This window comes from Hetaerina americana, unplaced genomic scaffold (assembly GCF_022747635.1).
Source record: "Hetaerina americana unplaced genomic scaffold, ioHetAmer1.1.p SCAF_10, whole genome shotgun sequence".
NCBI classification, from domain to species: Eukaryota; Metazoa; Arthropoda; class Insecta; order Odonata; family Calopterygidae; genus Hetaerina; species Hetaerina americana.
The window spans coordinates 71,500,533-71,521,604 of record NW_027286070.1 but is presented as its reverse complement, the minus strand read 5'-3'; the positions used below and the strand labels follow the sequence as shown (position 1 = coordinate 71,521,604).

The following is a 21,072-nucleotide window of genomic DNA, read 5'->3' as shown; positions in this document are numbered from 1 at the left end:
GAGCATCTTAAAGGATGACTAAGTTGCTCTTCAAGAAGAGAACAGTCATATCCTGCATTGCTTTCTGTGATTGGAATTAATAATAGAGATTGTTGTTATTCTCAGGTATTTAAAGCTGACTTTCTGTTGCCATATGTTACCAACCTAATAAGACCAGTTCAATGAAGTGATTGTAATATAATATTATTTAATATTTAAATTAATCATAATGATGATAATTTTATGCTATGTTATCCTCAGCATGCATTGGAAATTCCTACGTCAAATATTAATTTAATTTACTACAGAGCTGATAGTAAATTATTTGGGAGGAATGTTTCTCAAAAGTAATTGTTATCACATGTATTGTAACATTAAAAGCATACTGTGTGTATTTTTACACTCAAGTAGGATTGAGTGCAGGCTTTTTATTTAGAGGATTTTTGTTAAAGAATTAAAGAGGCAATTGTTGAAATTAGTTTAGTATCTTATATTCAGAACAGATGAAAAGAAAAATTCATGCGTAGATGTAACATCAAAGAAGTCCTGCATGGTTGTATTTTGCGTGATATTTTGGATTCGGTAGTAAGATTTAGAAAAGAATATTGTTGGGACGCAATTTCTTCAGTGCTGAAGAAATGTGTTAAATCATCCAAAGTTGTGTTTTTGATGACTCATCATCACATTGCTTCCCAATTGCAGAGATCATAACACTTCCAAGTCGGTCTCTGCTGAGATCATGATGAAGACGTACAATGATGCCTGGGTGGTGGGCAAATTGTCCGACCAGAGGGAGTTCTACGTCGTCCTCAGTCCAAAGAAGGGTGACCTCATCGCTGTGAATGGTAACTATTTTATGTGTATTCGCATGTATGATTTATTTGATCATGAGCGAGAACTTGTGGGTTGCTAAAAAGAATGTGGCATGCTGGCAATGTGTTACGGGTGGGAGGATTTAATTAAAGTATTCAAGATCGTATGAAAAAATTAATAATATTTTAGGCATTGCTTTCTATTCTGTCGACTTAACTTTCTCCATCTTTCTCCACACCCACATTTCAAAAGCCTCCAGTCTAAGTCTATCATTCTGCTCGACGATCATGTTTTGGCACCTAGCAAAATTATGCTCCATATCAAAGTTTTCACGAGCCTTATCTTAACATCCTCACTCATCCTCCCAATCATCTATTCACTCCTCCTTGTGAAAGCTTAAATGCAATTCTTTGCCGAATTTCCTTAATACTTCACCATTTTGATCAGAAACACTTTTGAGACAGATAAACTGTTCTCCCTGCTCTAGTTTTTCCCCTCCTATTTTAGTGTTCAACTTCTCTCTGAAAAATCACCTGGCCTTTGCTTTATTTACATTCATTCTCATCCCATATCTATTGCACTGGGCTAATCCCCTGGCTGGCTGACAAATAAAAGCTTGGTCATCAGCGAACCTAACTGATTTTACGAATTCCCCGCCCACTTTCATTCCTACCTCCAGCTCTTCCCATGCCTCTTTAATCATTTCTTCCACATACACGTTGAACCGCAATGGTGATAATGGGCAACCCTGCCTTACACCTCTTCCTAACACTGCCCATCTGTCCTCCACTGGCACCTGAGCAGTCTGAGACGTATAGATTTTAGATTAGTCTCCTGTCCCTGCAATCTACTTCTATTTTCTTCAAAGCATTCATTGATTTTTTCCCCAATTCATTCAATCAAATGCTTTTTTGAAATCTACAAAATGGGCAAATACATTCTGATTACATTCTATATTCCTCTCAATTAGTGATCTCATTACTCCAATGGCATCACGCGTACCTCTCCCCTTCCCAAACCCAAACTGGTCATCCCCTAAGTAATCATTTGGCCTGCTCTCCATCTTCTTGTTGATGATCCCGAGAACCACTTCAGTTGCATGTGAAATGAAACTAATTGTTCTCTAATCCTCCTTTAGCTTTTTTGGAATAAGAACTTAATGCTGATCTCACAAAATCTTCTGGCCAAATTCCTCTCTCGTAATTGCTCTGAATTAGTACATGAAGTCTCTTCCGCCCACATTTTCCTAAACTTCTAAGTAGTTCAGCAGGAGTGTTGTCCACCACCATGGCCTTATTTAATTTATTTCCCTCAATGCTCTTAAACATTTATGGCCTAATTTCTTGACCGTTCAATTCTTCTCTTGGATCTTTTCTGGTTCTACTAATCCCAACTTATCTCTAATTGTTAAAACATTTTCCCTTCTTGCTTCCTGATGGTGCTTTTAACTTCCTGTGTAGTGCACCAGTTTCCCCTTGCCTCAACAAACTTTCCATATCCTCGCACTGCATCTTCCACCATGCTTCTTTTGCTTTATTTGTAACCATCTCAATTTGTTATTTAGAGCTTTGTACTTCCTTCTACCTAACTCTGAATTCGCATTCTTCTATTTCCTTCTACCATCCATTTTTCTAATTATCTCATCTGTGATCCATGGTTTTCTTGTCCGTTTGCTATTAGCAGTTCCTATAGGTTCCTTTTTGGCTTCCAATATCCTTTTTATGATATATTCCCATTTATCCTCCATGATACCCACTACCATTTCCTCATTCATGATTTTCTCTACAGCCTGCTGATACTCCTTTTACAATCAAATTAATACTGCTACATTCCGTTTCCTAAACCTCCTCCCATTCTTTCTCGTTTTTAATCGAATGCTTCACTTCATGATAACTAAATTGTGATCAGAGTCTACAACTGCTCCCGGGAAACTGTGCAAATCAATCATGCTGTTCCTAAATCTATGCCTAACCATAATATAATCTAACTGATACCTTTATGAGTCACCTGGCATTTTCCATGAATACTTTCACCTTTTGTGGTGTCCAAACCACGTGTTGGTGATGATTAGCATTATCTATTCAATCCTACCAGTATCTATCAAGTGGTTTCATTTTTATATTTGATTGAAGCAACAAACTTTTGTTTATTTAGAGCAACGGAAAAAAATTGGTTTCACCCAATGGTAAAGCACTTCTATTTAAAAGGCTTAACACCCAAAAAGATCAAATTCACATTGATGAAGTTCTTAACGCATTTGTTTGCGACTTCATATTTGGGTAAATGAGTGAAAAACTTGACTGTACATTGACAAAGGATGAACACCATTCAGGGCTTCCTCTGAAATGATTGACAAAATCCACGATATGGTTTTGAAAGGTCAAGGTATCAACATTTGCATAGCACAAGGTACAGCATCTTCAATTTTGCACGCGTCATTGATTATGAAATAAATCATGGCAGGATGGGTGGGTGCCACATTTGTTATCGGTGGATAAGCACAATCATGCAGTGTATTCTGAGGATATTTTAGTGCTTTTCTGTCGCAATCCTGATGAGTTTTTGCATTGATACCTAGCTGTGAACAAAACATGCAAACATATGTGACTACTCTAGAGACAAAAGATCAGTCAGAGGGTGGATTTCTAAAGACAATCCAGTTCTGAAGAAGGCAAAGAGTGAAATCAGCCAAAACATTCATGACCACTGGAACGTTTTGGAATGTACACGGAATCATCTGAATCAATTACTTACACAAAGGACAAGCAATAAATGGAGAGTATTATGTTGCCATTATTGCCCTGGTTGAACAAAGAAATCCAGAAAAAAGTCCTCAGTTTGCAAAGAAAAGAATACACTGCCGTCAAGACACTGGACGAACGCATACCTGTGTAGCGTCAATTGTGAACATTATGGAATGAAAGTTTGAATAAATGCAAAATCCACCGTATTTACCAGATTTGACCCCCAGTGACGTGTTTTAATTTCCTAACTTGAAAAAATGGCTCTACAGAAAACAAGGTCATCGCCAGTACAGATGCCTATTTTGAGGACCTTAGAGTATCCTACTTTTTCAACATCTTAAGAAATGTTGGAGAAATACTCGGATAAGTGTATTGAGTTGAAGGAGATTGTTAAAAATTTGAAAAAAAATCTGCTCAAAATAATTTGTTTTTCTATTTTTTTTCTGAGGACTTATTGAACAACCCACGCAGCACATTCTTCAACATTCTATCTCCAATCAAAATGCTTTGCATGTATCCTTCCCAATGCCTTTGGATTTCCTCCAACAATCCTCTCTTTTCCCTCACCACCAGGGCCATCCATCCATTTCACCTCCTCCACACCCACATTTGAAAACTCTTTTATCTACGTCCATCCTCCTGCTTCTCTTTCCATGTTTCTGCACTTTATAAAAACTATGTTCCAGTACTAAGTTTGGACAAAATTTTTCTTAGCATCATTACTTCAGGTCCATGTCATTGATTCTCCTCTCTTAGTGATAGCTTCTTTGACTAGTGCAATTCTTCTTCTTATGTCCTTACTACATTGCCCATTTTGGGTCAAAACTCTTTCAAGATACGCTCACATATGCCGTGAATACAAGGGATGAATAAATTTCCTTGGGAAAAACTTAGGACATCTGGGATCTGAACTTGGGCCTTTTATTTTCTTGAATAGTTTTCTGCTCGCTGAGCTAATTTACCAGTGCAAGTTTCTGTGAACATACTCAAGGGAATATTAGACATCAGCAATTAGTGTCCACATCTCTGCCCCTTTTGTTAGAGCCAGTGGAGTTATGTAGTTGATGCCCTGGCACCAGTTGTGAGTGATGCCAATCACCTTTCGTTGTGCCGATAAGCTTCGGCATGCACAGTGATTAGGGTGTCTGTTGGGTAAGACAGAAATATATCTGCTGCACTCATCTCATGGTGCCCGCACTGGAGATTATTCTGATATTCGTGTAATATTCTAGTCACTGTCTTACATTCACACTTTCAAATGTTGTGCCATGTTCTTCAATTTCTGTATCATAGATGATCTCCGGCAGGCATTGGAGGTTCATAAATAAAAAATAAATTACCATATTTTCCCATCGATTACGTGTGCCTCATCTATACAAAAATGTTCAGATGATCAAAAAAATGAAGATGTTCGTTATGTAATGAAAATTGAAAAAATCCAAACACAGACGTATTTTTACTCACACACATCCATTATAGATGTATTTTTACACAAACTATATAATTTTTATGCGCATATACATGTGTAAATACTGATGCCTGGCATCTATACACGTTCAAGATAACTATGAAGCCCTGGGCGTGCAGTATCTACGCAAATTCATGATAACTACCAAGTTCTGAGTGTGCGTTACACATAAGGTGTGCGTAATCGATGGGAAAATTATGGTACCAAATCACACAATATAATTTTTTGAAATTTTAATTGCTTACAAAGGCTGTTAGATAAGAGAGTTTGAACTCATAAGGTTAGTGCCTGAATGTGTTTAACCTTTATAAATATGAACCGTAAGGAGCCAAGACTTCTCTTATTACTAATGGCATAATTAATTTTAGAAGAATTTTCTCTTTAGCACTTTGCTGTGAAGGTTTAAATTTGGTTTTACTAAATGAATACCTGGCCTGGGGTTTCTTGTAGGCGAGAGTTAACTATGTTTGAAGCTCTTTGAAGTAGCCTGCTCATATTCTTTCAAATATTACCAAAATGTCATTTGAATCACAAATGTATGTGGTGCTAGTTGTCAACATTTTAATTCATAAATACCTTTTGTCTCGTCACTTGTTCAAGGGACAACAATGTTGAATTTGTGCTAACTGAAATTATTTATTTGATTTCCAGAGGAGGTGCGGCGGCTCTGTGAAAACCAATTTAAATGTATTTTCTTCCATGACTAAGCTGGGCAGTGTGCTTAATGTATGCATCCAATTGAATCCAGCCCTAAAATATAAATTGTTAGCCACAGTGAAAATGAATGAAGCACCTCAAAGAAATACATTCCAAGGCTTTGAAATGTGGTAATATTTATTAATTAATACAGCCTGCCGAAAGATAAAATGTAAATAGAAGATGATAAATAAACTATGGATTCCCAGCTTATGTAGTTATTTTTTTAAGTCATTGTGTGATAAAGTTGGATTCAACTCCCATGCATTCATCTTTGTGCATGTGAAATTTTGGTGAGTACCTTTCAATGCATGCACAAACACATTTCCCAAGTTTTGTTGAAGAGTGCTGCAATTTTCAGGGATATGAAAGGGATTCTGCTGATAGATTATCTTCCTGCTTGTCAAACAATCACTGGACAATGGACCAAACCACAGCAAAAGACATGCCAAAAACAGGTTGGGTTTAGCAAGGAAGAATGTCATCTTTCAACATCACCCATGAAATTTTCTAACTACCCTCATGCTGTAAGAGTGGTGTCCCTGCTAAACATATTAGAATTACTCATATCAGAGTTGAAAAAGTAACTATACAATACGACCCATATTTAACCATTTTCTTTCCATTCTCAAAACTAAATCCATTGAGTACAAAAGTAACTAATAACACGTTCACATTTTATTCATCAATAATAATACAAAACTCACATGCATCTTCATGGAAATATTCCTAGAGATTTTATCCATTTTATATTGGTCCACGTATAATAAACAATGTATAAAATTCAACAATAACATATTTTATTCTCTGATATTTTTAAAAGTAGACACACATTTGATAAAAAGTAGATTCATTTCCCTCATAAATCACCATTAGAGAGCATTTTGTTGACTCGGTCAATAGTTGACAATTTTTGTGACAGCTTCCAAACATCTCCATTTTGTGGGGATATAAAATGGCTCAAAGACATGGGGAAATGGTGTATCGAATCCAGCAACTCGAGTGACTGGAGCCTCCAGGTACAGGAAACACTCCTCCTGTCAAATTAGAACAAACTTTGCTCAGTGACAATGAGAAATGAACGAATGGACAAAAAAATAACCGTGCAAAGTGCAGTATCCCATACCTGAATGAAAGCTGCAAGTTCTGCCCCAAATCCGCCGGTTAGAGGGGCTTCATGGGCTATTATCAAACGTCCTGTTTTCTTCACCGACTGCAAAAACACGAAATCACTTTTAATCACACTAGATGCCAATCCTCATAAATCTAAACGTATAAAGCCCTGGGCTCATTCATCTCTGATGAGATTGACCACGCAATAACAAAATGAATTTCATATTCTGAGTTTTGAAAATTTAAGACCTCCCGTGGTACTTAATCCTTTTAGTGCAGTGGACTGATGTATCCGCTCGCACATCTTGGGCAAAGAGTGTGGCGGCCCGACACATTCAAACTATTAGCTTAGCGTAAGCTTTTGTTAAAATCACTATAATGTATTAATTTTTTTATGCATCTCATGTTTTGTTTCTCTCATCAAAAATACGATGTCTCTGCTTAATATAACATGTTTTTTTTTATTTTCTATTTTGGATACTTTTTGTATGGTATAAATCTTAGTGTAATTTTTACTTTTAACCGTTTACATGTGAGAAAGCTCAGTCTAATGTTATGCTCCTTTCTTTGATGAGTGGTCGATGATATCCCACTGTAAGGCTAATCTCTTAAATTCTGCAAACTTTTGAATGCCTTAAGATGAATCTGTTTTGATGCAAACTGCCAAAACTTGTTCGATACGACATTAGTTAAAGCATTACTATGCAAACATATTGCTTTCCCTTGCCTTCCCCTTCTTTGGTAATCATTTGGGCTCTTTGTAATGCTTTCTTTGATGCAATCATCATTTCTTGATGCGTGAGGACAAGCCAAATGTGGTCTCCATCACTCCAAAATCTTTTGAGCCACCCGAAAACTTGAGTATGGCATGATCTTTTGCACAAAATATACAAGTATAAGTATTTCAATATATTTCCACATTTTCCAAGCAATTTCATGTTCGCATTGCTTAAAGCTAGCACTTACAGTAGAAATCACTTAGCATGAAATATTGGTTACAACTAAATGATTAATTCTGACTCCTAGAATTTTTATGCATGTTCATCCATCCAGTTGAGCAACAATGGATTAAATGAAGTAAGTGTTATCACAGACACAATTTTTATCCCTCACGAAATATCAGTTACCACAGAAGATACGTAAAGCTCAACTCTACTATGAATTAAATCCATACAAAATTCTTTGGATAGCACAAAGTGAAATGTTTAACTGAATTTTCCAATTCACAAGCTTTTTGATGCATGGCAGGTTCTTTTGTTTCGTTTACTATTATAGGCAAGAACCAACCTTAAAACTCCCATCGAGATTGATTCCCCATTTCCATTGAGAACTGGTGGCAATAATAACCTCCCATCTCCCCACCCCATTGGTCACCCTATTCCATGCACCCCCTAACTCTTAGCAGCAAGTAAATCCTTCCCCTCTCACCTGAAAAGGTTGCCACCAAGAATTAGGCAAAGGGCTGAGGGTGCCCAGGTCACACCCACCCTCAATCAAACCTCCTCTCCTGCAATAAACATATCCAGGAAACTTCCCGTGCTTTTAAACAGAAGAGGACAGGCTTGAGATGCTTGCTACCATTTGCTCCTACAATTCCTTTGAGCCCGTAAAGGAAAGTTTTTTTTAATGGGAAACACTCATTTGATTCCTACACATCAGAATGAGGTTCATGAATGTTAAAAGAGGTCAGTGAGAATAACACTTTCTCTTTTGGTACCATTTTTTATTGGTGAATTTATCAATTTCTAATTTTTTTTAAATTACTGTTCATCCAAAAATGGCTGACAAACTTCATGGGCAACATGTAATCCTGCTGGAAGCAAAAAGTCAATTTAGTAGTTAAAATTTACCCAAGGGAAAGTTTGGAATATTGAATTCAAACTTGTTGACAGTTATTTAAGAAATTCTGAAAATTTACAACAGTACCCGAGATAAGCAACATAAGCTTCCCGAAGACGTATTGCATGAGCATCTGGTTTCAATGGACAAGAATCCAGAATGCTGCAATTTCTGGTCCTGTTTCTATGGCAATGGCTGTCAATTAAGCTTCAGAGTTGGAAGAGGGGTTCAAGGCTCCACAAATGGAATAGTAATTATTGTATTTCCCAGCCCATAAGGTGCACTTTTTTTGCTCTAAAATAAGCCTGCATCAAATGGGCAGAGGGTATACAGGTATAACTTTGATCTATAACCACAAGGTGATTTGCTGCAAAAATATTTAACATTAAGTATTTTTCCCTTCATCAGGCATCGAAAATGGTTACCTTCATCACAAATTTCGATAATATCACTATTTTAAGTCAGTGGTAAGGTTTAAGGAGAGTTTTAATATTTCATTGAAAGTGCTCCCTAAAAAATTCCCAAATAAATTGTACATGTTGCCGAGTAGCGTGTTTAGTTTTATCTCATATAGTGCTGCTGAGAAATTTAATATGCATTGGGCTAACAGGATGTCACCTCTCTGCTAATACATACGTACATTGTCCCTCTCTATCGATATACTCAAGGTCTACAGGCATTCAACCTTAATTAGTATGAGAGTATTGTAAAGTCATAGAAAATCGTCACTTTTCATTCAAAATTCGATAATATCAAATTAATAACAGAAACTAAGGGTTACATGAAAGTTAAAATGATATCATCAGATCTTAAGAGAGAAGATTGTCATACAGTATTGCATTAAAAACTTGAATTCTAGAATTGCTCTTCAGAAGATGGAAACAAGGCAGCCAAAAGGTATTTCAACCCAGTGATGATGAGTTTCTGGGATTCTACAATAAATACCACATTGATTCATATTTAGCTGCTAATTTTTAAAAGTAACAATTCAATTTCATTTGTATTAAGAATTAGTATCAAAATATTTTTATCTTTTCCGTCTGGTCCAAGGATTTTTCGTAAATTCTAACCAGAAAAATCACAGTGCATCTTATGTGCCAGTTTGCCTCATGGGCCAGGAAATATGGTGCGTTTTTTTCTGGTAAGTTGGGAACTGAGGCAAGATCTAAATGAACTATTCCTCTCTCGCCTTATTTTCTGGAAGCCTTTTCAGTTAAGGACATTTTCAACCATATTGGAATTTTTTTTCATTGCCTCTGGGAAGGGACTCAATCGTTAAAGAACGGACCAAGTCCTGCGGTTGGAGGAGATAATCAAAAGGAGACATCAAAGAATGTGTGGAAAATCAATACAAATTAATATGGCCCAACTTGGCATCATATCATTATCAACTTAATTCATGGTTTTCATGGGGTGAGATTCTTAAGGGTTTGCCATGTAACAACACCAACTGAATGGCATTTACACCTGCATTCATGCAGTTCTTACCTCACCAAAGTACTTGGATGTTTCCGAGAGAAATGAGGGGGTATGGAATTCCATGCAGCCTTGGAACTCACTTGAACACATTCAATAATTATTAAATTAAATTATTTGAAAGGTGCTTCTTGGGACCAAATTTAAATCATAGGTTTACATCCTTAATCTAGGATGTCACTCCATTGTCTCCTCAAATTAGATATCTCACCTCACTGATTGTGTTCTTGTCAAACGGCAGGATTGACACCAAGTCAATGACCTCACAGCTTATACTATGTTGTTCCTGAGCAAGTGCCGCAACTTCCAACAGAACATGGACCTGTGTGCCCCAGCCAATTAAGGTAACATGGTTGCCTGCAAAATGTACACATATAAAGTAGAAATTAGAAAAAGTAAGGTCTTAATTTATATTCTTCAAATATTAATAGTATAGTTATTTATATTGGTTTTGATTTGTTATGGATTTTGTGCCACCAGGGAAACATTTTTGCTTCACAGTGCAAAAGTACGTAAAATGTTTGCTCCAAAGAAGTCAATGTAACTTTTGACAAATTACATAAAGAAAGAAATGGGGACAATTTGCACTTTTCCACAGTTTATTTAACGTACGACGCGTTTCAACTCACAGAGTCATCATCAGGTACAAGACTTGTACCTGATGATGACTCTGTGAGTTGAAACGCGTCGTACGTTAAATAAACTGTGGAAAAGTGCAAATTGTCCTCATTTCATTATGATGAACTTCCACGACCTCAAGCCTGAATCTGTTGAACTTATAAATAAAGAAGTTAAATTTAATAAAATGGATAGCAATTTGATAAAGAGGAAACACTGAATAAAAAGACCGCAAGAACCTCAACTGAAGGGAGAAAAGCAGCTCATAGTAAATGAATGGTAGACATGTGGGCACACAGGAAGGCAGGTAAATACCTCTAGTACTTTACATAGTGCCAGTGGGATTGTTTGCATTTAATAATAACAATAAAATAGATTAGATTTACTGCAAAATTAACACTTTTACTGTGAGTACAACTGTACTAGTGAGGTGATTAATGCATAAACTTCTCCCTGGTGATAGCAAGGCAAAATAACGTGAGGAGATAACACTGCTCAAGCCTCTCAAATAGTTACTGTCTTATATTTCAACTTTGCTTTTCCCACAGGGAGTCAAATTTCTCCCAGCAATCCTCCTCACCTTCCATCCCTCATTCTCCACGTCTAAGTCCTACCGTAAAAATAACCCCCCACATCATTCAATGGAAAGGAAAATACAGGAAATGGGAAGAATTCTGCTAAAATCATTTGATTGCTACTTATATCCAAGAACTGACCGTAGTGAACTCACCACAGTTGCTTGGATTTAAAGAGTATGAAACACAGGTTTGAATGAAATACATTAGGCCAAGGTTTCACAAATATCATCGTTTCTGTTATCATCAAGGTGAGATTAAGTTTGAATGCATGATCATGCAGAATACGTCATTGTGCAACACATTAATGCAGTGGTGAATTGCATTCTTGGTCAGGTCATGCCAGGCCTTGAGAAAAAGATGGATCACAATTTTGGACCAATTCAGGTAGAGAAAAAGACCTTGTAACAATCAAGCCAGTGTGATATACAATGAGATGCAAACCCTTCCCGCACCTAATACACTCTTACACATCTCATTTATCCCTTACAACTGCCTAACACTCATATTCCTATCCACCGGGTTTCCTAATAACCTCAAGTTATACTGAGTAGGAAGTTAAATCGTTATCGGGAAATAAGAAAGGAAGAGCTATGCTAACAGTTAGAGATAAGGCGGGTAAGGTAATAGTTGACGCAGGAAAGATCCAAGAGAGATGGAAGGAGTATATAGAAGAACTGTATAGTAAAGAACTCAGACCAACAAAGTTAGACATTGGAAAAGAAAATGACGTAGAGGAAGACAGCTTAGGTCCAGGCATACTAGACAATGAGATAGAAAGGGCATTAAGGGAGATGAAACTAAATAAGGCCGTGGGGTTAGATAACATTCCCGTGGAACTTTCAAAATGCTTAGGAAAATGTGGGAGGAAGAGAATATATGGGCTGATCCGTAGTATTTATGAGGAGGGAATCTGGCCGGAAGACTTTGTGAGATCAGTTTTAGTTCCTATTCCGAAAAAGGTAAAGGCCACATCATGTGAGGACTATAGGACAATTAGTTTGATATCCCACGCAGCTAAAGTTGTTCTCAGGATCATAGACAAAAGGATAGAGAGTAGGACAAATGATTACTTAGGGGATGATCAGTTTGGGTTTAGGAAGGGGAGAGGTACGCGTGATGCCATTGCAGTAATGAGATTATTAATCGAGAGGAATATAGAACACAATTAGGAGGTATTTGCCTGTTTCGTAGATTTCGAAAAAGCGTTTGATAGAGTGAATTGGGAAAAACTAATGAGTATATTGCAGAAAATAGGAATAGATTGGAGGGAAAGGAGGCTAATCCGCAACCTGTACATGTCTCAGACTGCTCAGGTGCGGGTGGGAAACGGGGAGTCAGGATGGGCAGTGTTAGGAAGGGGTGTAAGGCAGGGTTGCCAATTATCACCGTTGCTGTTCAACCTGTATTCAGAGGAAATGAATTGGGAAGAACTGGAGGTAGGAATGAAAGTGGGCGGGGAATTCGTAAAATCAGTTAGGTTTGCTGATGACCAAGCTTTAGTTTGCAAGGGGCTGCAAGCATTGCTGAGTGAATTGGAAATTCAGTGCGACAGGTATGGGATGAGAATCAATATTAATAAAACAAAGGTTATGCGATTTTCTAGAAAGAAAAAGGCCAAGCTTAACATTAAAATAGGAGGGCAAAAACTAGAGCAGGTAGAACACTACGTATCTCGGTAGTGTTTTGGACCAACACGGTCAAAGTAGTAGGGACGTAAGGAGAAGAATTGCGCTAGGCAAAGAGGCTTTCACAAGGAGGAGGGAGTTGATGACAGGGACTTTGAGTAAGGATGTTAAGAAAAGACTCGTAAAAACTTTGATATGGAGCGTAGCTATGAATGGCATGGAAACGTGGTCATTGAAGTAGGAGGATAGACGCAGACTGGAGGCTTTTGAAATGTGGGTGTGGAGAAGAATGGAGAAGGTGAAATGGACAGATAAGAAAACAAATGAGGAAGTACTTGGTATGGTGGGCGAAGAGAGGGGTTTGTTGGGAGCAATCCTATGGAGGCAGGAAAAGTGGATGAAGGGAGTGTTGACCGGCAGTGGGATGTTGAAGACTGTGATAGAGGGTAGGATGTTAGGCAAAAGAGGAAAGGGAAGGAACAGGATAGGGATGTTGGACGGGATGAAGGGAGGAAGAAAGTACTCAGAGATGAAGAGGGACCTGATATAGAGTAGGATGATGGATTTTGTGTTTTGTTAGGAGTAATAAAATATTTGTTTGGTAGTTGTGTCCATCCAAAAACCTACCTTAACCGGTAGATTACCTTAAAAAAAAAATACTGAGCGGGGAATTGATTACCAGGGCTTCAAGTAAAGGCATAAAGAAAAGATATGTTGAAGACTCCGGCTAGAAATTGCGGTATAACACACTCTGAAATCTGTTCTTTGAGGAAAAATGATGTATTTAGATTGAACATGTTTGTGATTGGATCGTGGAGAGAGATGAGGAATTGAAGACAATAAGCTTGAGAGAGAACAACAAACAAAGAAACATTAGGAACGTTACCATGGTTAGCATTTGGGTTTTAGCATCATCATCCACTAGAGACTCATTCAGTAGCCCCTGATGTTGTTAGGACATTAAATGCTTTGTTGATGAACCTTTTTACTTGGACAATAAAGAAGGGCAGTTTTTAATTCATTTTATTATCAATAAATTCCACTTATATGTTTTGCCTGACACCATTCCATTTAATCATCATCAAAGTTGGGAAAAACAAAATAGCCAAAGCTGTAAACGTTTGTTTCACGGTTGTAGGTGTGTTCTATACATTTACAGGCACATAACATCATGGTCTCCATGTCATCTGAATGCAACAAATATTTCCAGCTTTTGACAAATGTCTATAAAATTTCCTTGGAGACGCAAATCCTAAGAAACTACAAAAAGCTTGGGGTCCTCCTAAAATTCATCTACTCTACCACCTTTAGAAAGAATCAATATTCCCGATCTACACCAAAATAAAAATGGCTTTATGGCCTTGGCTATTTCATATTTCCATTTTTTCACGTATGTTCTATAAATTTACTGCATCAAACTTACCAACAAGGATTATTGGAAGAAATCCTTGTCACTATTATGGCATCATACAGATTTAAGTATGAGGCAACTGTCACATTCTAAAAATGTTTACAGTAGCTATGGAAATGTATTCGGCATTGATAACACTAGCTAACGTAAATAGCTCAATTCAACTGCCAAGTGGTGCATGTTCAGGGGGGTCCTACGGTGGTATGGGAAGTTTGTTAAGCACTAACATCAGTACCTCTATCAGTGAATATAAAGTGCAGTGGCAGCTACTTTCAGCTCTTACCTAAAAAATCAAAAAAAAAAAACGTCCACCTTCATCTGCAATGACATCACACTCACTAACGAGCTACACACAAATAATTCTAAACATGAAAATTAAGAATTCAATCTTACCCTTTCTTAACACATCTGCTTTTCCAAGCGGTAATGTATAATCCTTTACAGGAACATCTTCCTTTGCTGCACGGTAGAGTGTTTTCGGCTCAAAGAATATACATGGATCTTTATCCCTGATACAGGACAAGAGTAAACCTTTAGCTTTTATGGGTCCACGTGGCACAACAATCTTCAAGCCTGGGGTGTGAGCAAAGTATGCTTCTGGGCTCTGTGAATGGTATAGAGCACCATGGCCAACAGCACCACATGGTGCCCGAACAGTAAGGGCACCACAATTGAACAAGCCACCGCTCCGATAACGATACTTTGCAGCTTCGTTGACCAACTGGCACGCGAAATGAAGGGATTGGAAAGATTATTAGAACTAGGCGGTAATTTTTACAATGAAAATTATTCAACAAAATATAGAAGAAATGGAAAATACTAAATATTTTCAACCCTGGTTACTTGAATATACCATAAAATCACACCAGTCAATCTCCATATGGAAATACGTAGCTGTATTAATGTAAGAAATTAACATTTCTGCAGTTAGGTAAAAGCAGGTGAGGTTAATGCTCGCCCAAAAACAAGCCGAAAAGCAAATGAAATTCACACATTTCAAGTAATAACGGGTACCAGTTCCTTCCCCTCCACCACCATTCAGTTTTCCACCCCAAGTTTTAGCGACTCAAAAATCACACAGTTTACATTTTAGATGTGCTACAAAAAGATAAGACCCAGAATTGAATCCAAGACTATCAAGGCAGCAGCTCAATGCTATTACCCAGCAGGCCATCTTTCATTCACAATACAGCAAGTGATTACAGCTAGAAAGAGAACTGACTATTATCTTTAGGGGAACACTTGAAAATACCTCATAAAACTAATTTGAATTCTTCTTTTCCACAAACACGTTTCAACGAGTAGTACCACAAGCAATGTTCACCTGTCAATCAAAAAATATCCGTGGGAGGAGAAAAAAAGTTGGGAGGAACTAAGTAAGGATGCATCCGACATGCCACATTCATTGCTTAATACAGATCATTTACAATAAATGTTTACAGTTGATGATTAGGATTTACATGCATATCCTCCACACCACTCCCTTGCATAAGAAGAAAAATCAATATAAATATTGACTACAGGTTACTGCAGGAACATACTCTTTTCTTAATCAGTGCTTTCTTCTTGGATGCATATTTTGCCTGTCCCATTCATACATTATTTCATACATCCTCTACTGCTCCATAGACTTGTGATATTCATTGAATAATTTTGATTTATGGAGCAATAAACAGATGAAATTGTTGGAATTTAAATAGCTCATAGATGCCTTGGAAATGATTGTTTGAGAGAGACAAGGAGGGGAAAGTAATGCTCCTACCTAAAAAGAAAACACTGTGAAAATAGAGGGAAAACAGAAGAGTGTAACAGTAAGAAGACAGTGGGACACTGAAGGATGGTGAAGGGACATGGTGGTGGCAACTGATGAAATATTTTCCACGGAGATGGGACAAAAGTTGCATCAGTATATAGAGGGGAGAAGAAAATACAGGCATGTTTTCTTAATGTGACAAATGTTTTTCTATGCAAAAGTGGCAACCACTAGTTTTTACCTCTTCATTCCCTCCTGCATTGGCAACTTTCAAAGTGTGCATGATCTGACAACTGTCATATGAATTCATTTTAATTCATAATTACTCATTTTAGAAAATCAACTTCACAATGAAACCTATTCGATTGAGCCTTTCTACCCTCCCATCCTCTCCTAACCTGAGAGTTAGAAAACCCTCTTTTCCGTGGTTTTCCTGATTCAATCTACTGCAGCAAGTTTTGGATTCAGGGACATTTAGATCAGCCTTTCTTTTCGTCAATTCTGCAACAGATAAATCCTATTATGTTTGTCCAATTGTTGCATTTCCGCAAATGTAGTCTTGACGAATTTCATTGTGCCCATGATAATTTATGAAATAATTTACATCAACAGCAGAAACTTTGGTTTCTGTCTATATCTATATATCCTTTTTGTATTGACAATTCACACATGACAACATGTTTATATTAGAAAACACATGAGTAGGTAATTGAATTAAAGGCTAGGGTGTTCATGACAGATTTTAGAGGACAATCAACAGTACATTTAAGAATCTACAGTACCCCATCACTGAATGAGACAATAGATCGGAAACGGAACGTTGCGGGTAGTATGCGGGGTGCATGTAATATTGAGCTTAAGTATTTGCCCTTGCGCAAAAGGTCTCCATTCACAAAGCCAAAAAGATCCAATCATAATATCACCTGATCAAATCCAGGAAATATATAATCCGCGAACTGCATTTCTGCGATCGCTGTGGCTCCAGTTGCTGCAATTCCAATTCCGAAGCCCGCAATTCCTTGCTCGCACAAGGGTGTATTAAAAACGCGGTCACTTCCGTACTTTTCCTGTAAGCCGACACTGCAACGAAAAACTCCTCCGAAAGCGACATCCTCCCCGAATAGAACTATCAATAAAAGCATTGTTGTTTTATAAAATATGTGACAAAAATTGGTACATCAATAACTAAATATACTGTGGTCATTCTCACCAGCTGTAGGGTCAGTGCGTAATGCTATGTCCATGGCATCATTTATGGACTGGAAAAGATTCAATGTTTTTGTTTCACCTAAAATTGGATTAAATATTATATTTTTTAAATTGTCACCAATGACGTAAGCCAGATAAAACAGAAATGTATGTAATAACAGCGACCAGATGTCGTGTTGCGGAATATTATAAAAATTTGAAATTCACCATCAGAAGAAGAGGGTTTATCCGGCATAAACGTAAAATGGGAAGAATTTCGAGCACATGCTGTCAGATTAACTACATGGCTTTTCTTTCCTAACAGGCTGTACTGTGATGTTTGTGTTCTCAATTTGAGACTAATTTGAGCAATACTTTTAAAACAAACGGCCATATTCACGATTTAACAATTTTCGTTTGTCATTTTTCAAAAAATTCGCCCGGGCTGTATGTACCACCGTCAAGTTAGAAAAATGCCAAATTTTAGAAAAAAAATGTTCTTGTTTAGGAGATATTGTGAAGTACTTTTTTATTTTTGGTGTGAAAGTTCGACTCTGGTGACGATTGTGGGCCCTGGGTCCTAAACTAGGCGATGAGTATGGGGTAAGCGAAAGGTTGCTGATAGGGGAAAGAGGGTTTAGTGTTTTTTGCCATATTTTAGAAAAAAATGCTCTAGTTTACGAGATATTGTTAAGTACTTTCTTATTTTATGGTTGAAAGAGCGACTCTGGTGACTGCACTGGGCCCTGGATGCTAAATTAGGCTATGGATGTGGGTTTTATGCCTACGTCCTGATATAGTAGGGGGTGCCGAGTGTTTTTGGTGATTTTCAAGAAAACTACTTTTATAGTTGAGTAGATAATGTCGTAAACGTTTAAGTTGCGACCTCTTAGTTTTCGCTATAAAATACGACCTCCCGCTTGGCTAACTTCAGTGTAGATGTTCTCCTAGGGCCGTATATCATATACTACATAACTCATCCCGCTCTTACAATTGCAAGTGATTACAGGGAGTATCAATGAGTATACTATGTCCGTTGTAGTGAGATTACTGCAATGGTTAAGGGGATTTACCTAGTTACTTCGTGAAAAAATATTTTTGTTGGTATGACTGAAAAATCCAGAGTTCTAACGGCCGGTAAATGGTCGTGGGCTAGCTCTTCGTGGGCCAAGTTCAGTTAACTCCACCGTCATCCGTATTTCAGGAATATGGATCCGTGCCAATGTAAAATGAAATGAACCTCCGTAGTTCTTTTGATTTATTGTTCCATTGCTATTGAAGGTCGTTGGTTCCATCGACCGACATATCAATCCGAAATTCGGTTAACATAATTCCACCCTTACGGCGAAATAGGTTTTACTTGAAATATCCTTACTTAATTTATTTTCCACAGCTTTTCATATACGGCCAGCATTAAAAATTAACTGACCTAGGGTTCGACACTTATTATCATTTTAAGTTCAGTTATTTTAATTAAATCAGTAATTTATGCATATGAAAGTGAAACAGTCATCTTTGTGCTCTTACCCATCTATCATTATGACCAACGAAGAAATCCTTCCTTTGAAATCTAAATAAAATTTCTACCGTTCTCATTCACTCTCTTCCCTTATGTTGCCTCATCAACACAACTGCAGTCTTCTGAATGACTTATGGTCCCAAAGACCATTCTGTGTAGTCTTCTTGAGAGGACCGACCATAGGATTCCTGTGAGACCGATGTCCTATATTGGTCGCCAGAACGACCCATACCTAATCCTTAGGATGCATATCATATGAAATTGGAACTACCCCGGGAATTCCACAAGATTTACCAGGTAGTCCGCGGAAGTATCTGAAATTGCCAGGATCCAAATTCCAAAATTCCTGAGGATTCCAAAATCCCAAGGGATTTCTCTATTAGAGAAGTGTTTTTATGAATCAGTTACCTAAACACAATTTGCAAAACATCATGAAAAATATTATGACAAGAGCTAAATTGACCACTATGGATGAGATATCAAACGTTTCACATTTCCCAACAAAATAAAATAAATGAGACCTAGAGGGATTGTTTTGAAAGGAAGCATAGAAGAAACAAGGTTGTGCAATACCGCAACATCACTTCAATTGTTCATGAATAAATGTGAATAAGATGGATCCAAGGATTTAAGATGTTCACCATGGGTATCATGGTCAAAGATGCAAATTTACCTTATTTTCCATGCACAACATTTTAGGCCAAGAACTCAAAAGCATTAACATGAAGCCCTAGTTAGCTTCAGTGATGCAACAGAGAGAAAGAAATAGATGGTAAATGCATTCAAAATGAAAGCAGTCGTTTCTTACAGAGAATGGAAAAAATGATTGGAAAATGCTGGAAGAAATGATGAGGGGCATGAATGTCATTACATGGCTGGGCAGTATTGCATGTGTGTAAATAGTTATTTCTTTCTACTTTATTTCATGGAACTGAAACATTGGTGTGCATATATTATTTTGGGAAACCAATCACAGGTGATGGATAAAGAGTCATTTTAATCCAATACTCATAATATCCACTGTAACACCTAATGCAAAAAATCCTAACACCTTCACCTAATGCAAATATTATATTTAAAATTCAAAAACGGATCATCCGACTTATTTGCTTTGCTACTCATGCAGCATCCTGTCGTCCCCTTTTTAAAAAATTGAAAATTTTACCCATTCCCTGTGTGTATATGTATTGCGCATCTTTGTATGTCAAAAGCAACTTCTCTAGTTATCTTTCCAATGCCAACGTTCACAATTATAACACAAGGCATTCTGCTGACCTCCACCAAAACTTTGTCAGAACCTGTACTGCCGCCCATGGACCTAAACATATGGGCCTCATGATTTTTAATAAACTTCCTAAAGAACTGAAAGCACAACATAAGCTGCCTATATTTAAGCTCAACCTTCAGAAATATTTACTCTGTAAAATGTTTTATTCTATTAATGAACTTCTTGTCCCATGAGTTTCTTTGTATTTAAACATGTACTTAGTATTTATCATTTCTTTATATAACATTGACGTGTCCTATATCTGTTCTTGTTTTTTACAATTGTACAAATCTGCTGGGCAAATAAAATTACTTACTTACTTACTAACAGCAGTCTGCTGATATTGGAGTCAAGAGTCCTCCGTCTCTGGCACAATCAAAAACTTACCTTGACCAGCATAAAGCTGTTAGTGATAGACTGACCATTTTGTCCAACATATTCTTTCCCATCCAAGAAAACTATTATTCGACAATTACAATAAAACACTCGGGCAATTTAATTGATTATAAATTTAACATTAATTACCATCAATGGGCAAATGCCCCCTAATTTCTTTCTTTATGTAACCAATTTTCACGAACCAAGTTGCTAGTACACTATTTTGTACCTAACAATATGTAAGCAAATAGCAAAACTTTATCCAATATCAATGGTTTTTAATTGACAAAATCTTCAAGTTGCTTCTCTGCCATGAACTTGTGGAGAAATTCATCTGCATATCAGGGAGGGGTAGCCCCAGGAAAGTGCTGCCCAACAAAGTACCATCTTAGAAAGGGCACCATAACTTTAAATATCCCAAACAAAAATTGCTTAAGGTTCATTGATCAATATTCTGCGGTCAATTTGCCATCCTAAATAAAAACTAATTTAGACCAGTTTTTGCATAAAATTTCCAAGTATCATACAAAATGGCCAGCAAATTTCTTGTTTCATTAGATTATCAATGTATAGTGTTTCTATGAAAGTATAAATGCTCATCACAGGA

General features: G+C 37.2%; 2 protein-coding genes across 2 annotated transcripts in view; one reads left to right on the top strand and one right to left on the bottom strand.

Moving 5' to 3' along the window:
• Ccz1 (vacuolar fusion protein CCZ1) overlaps positions 1-5,907 on the top strand; it is a 39,264-nt gene extending 33,357 nt beyond the window's left edge. Inside the window, exons 10-11 of the mRNA XM_071598847.1 lie at positions 682-824; positions 5,656-5,907. Coding sequence (XP_071454948.1) covers positions 682-824; positions 5,656-5,711 — 199 coding nt within the window. The 3' untranslated portion in view covers positions 5,712-5,907. The remainder of the gene's footprint in view (positions 1-681; positions 825-5,655) is intronic.
• Positions 5,908-6,356: 449 nt separating this feature from the next.
• Positions 6,357-17,711, bottom strand: BckdhB (Branched chain keto acid dehydrogenase E1 subunit beta). Its single transcript, XM_071598089.1, has 7 exons — positions 17,530-17,711; positions 17,324-17,401; positions 17,037-17,239; positions 14,754-15,081; positions 10,340-10,485; positions 6,827-6,913; positions 6,357-6,737 (listed from the first exon to the last, which is right to left on the bottom strand). The coding sequence occupies exons 1-7, from the start codon at positions 17,693-17,695 to the stop codon at positions 6,597-6,599; spliced, it is 1,149 nt and encodes a 382-aa protein (XP_071454190.1). The 5' UTR covers positions 17,696-17,711; the 3' UTR covers positions 6,357-6,596.
• Between the last annotated feature and the right edge of the window lie 3,361 nt (positions 17,712-21,072).

What these genes read in the sequence shown, in the direction of transcription:
- BckdhB (XM_071598089.1), bottom strand. Translation starts at nt 17,695, where the DNA reads ATGGCCGTTTGTTTTAAAAGTATTGCTCAAATTAGTCTCAAATTGAGA. An exon ending in TAAACCCTCTTCTTCTGATG is followed by an intron (nt 17,402 to 17,529) that starts GTGAATTTCAAA and finishes ATCCAATTTTAG; the next exon opens with GTGAAACAAAAACATTGAAT. An exon ending in AACTTGCAGCTTTCATTCAG is followed by an intron (nt 6,738 to 6,826) that starts GTATGGGATACT and finishes CTAATTTGACAG; the next exon opens with GAGGAGTGTTTCCTGTACCT.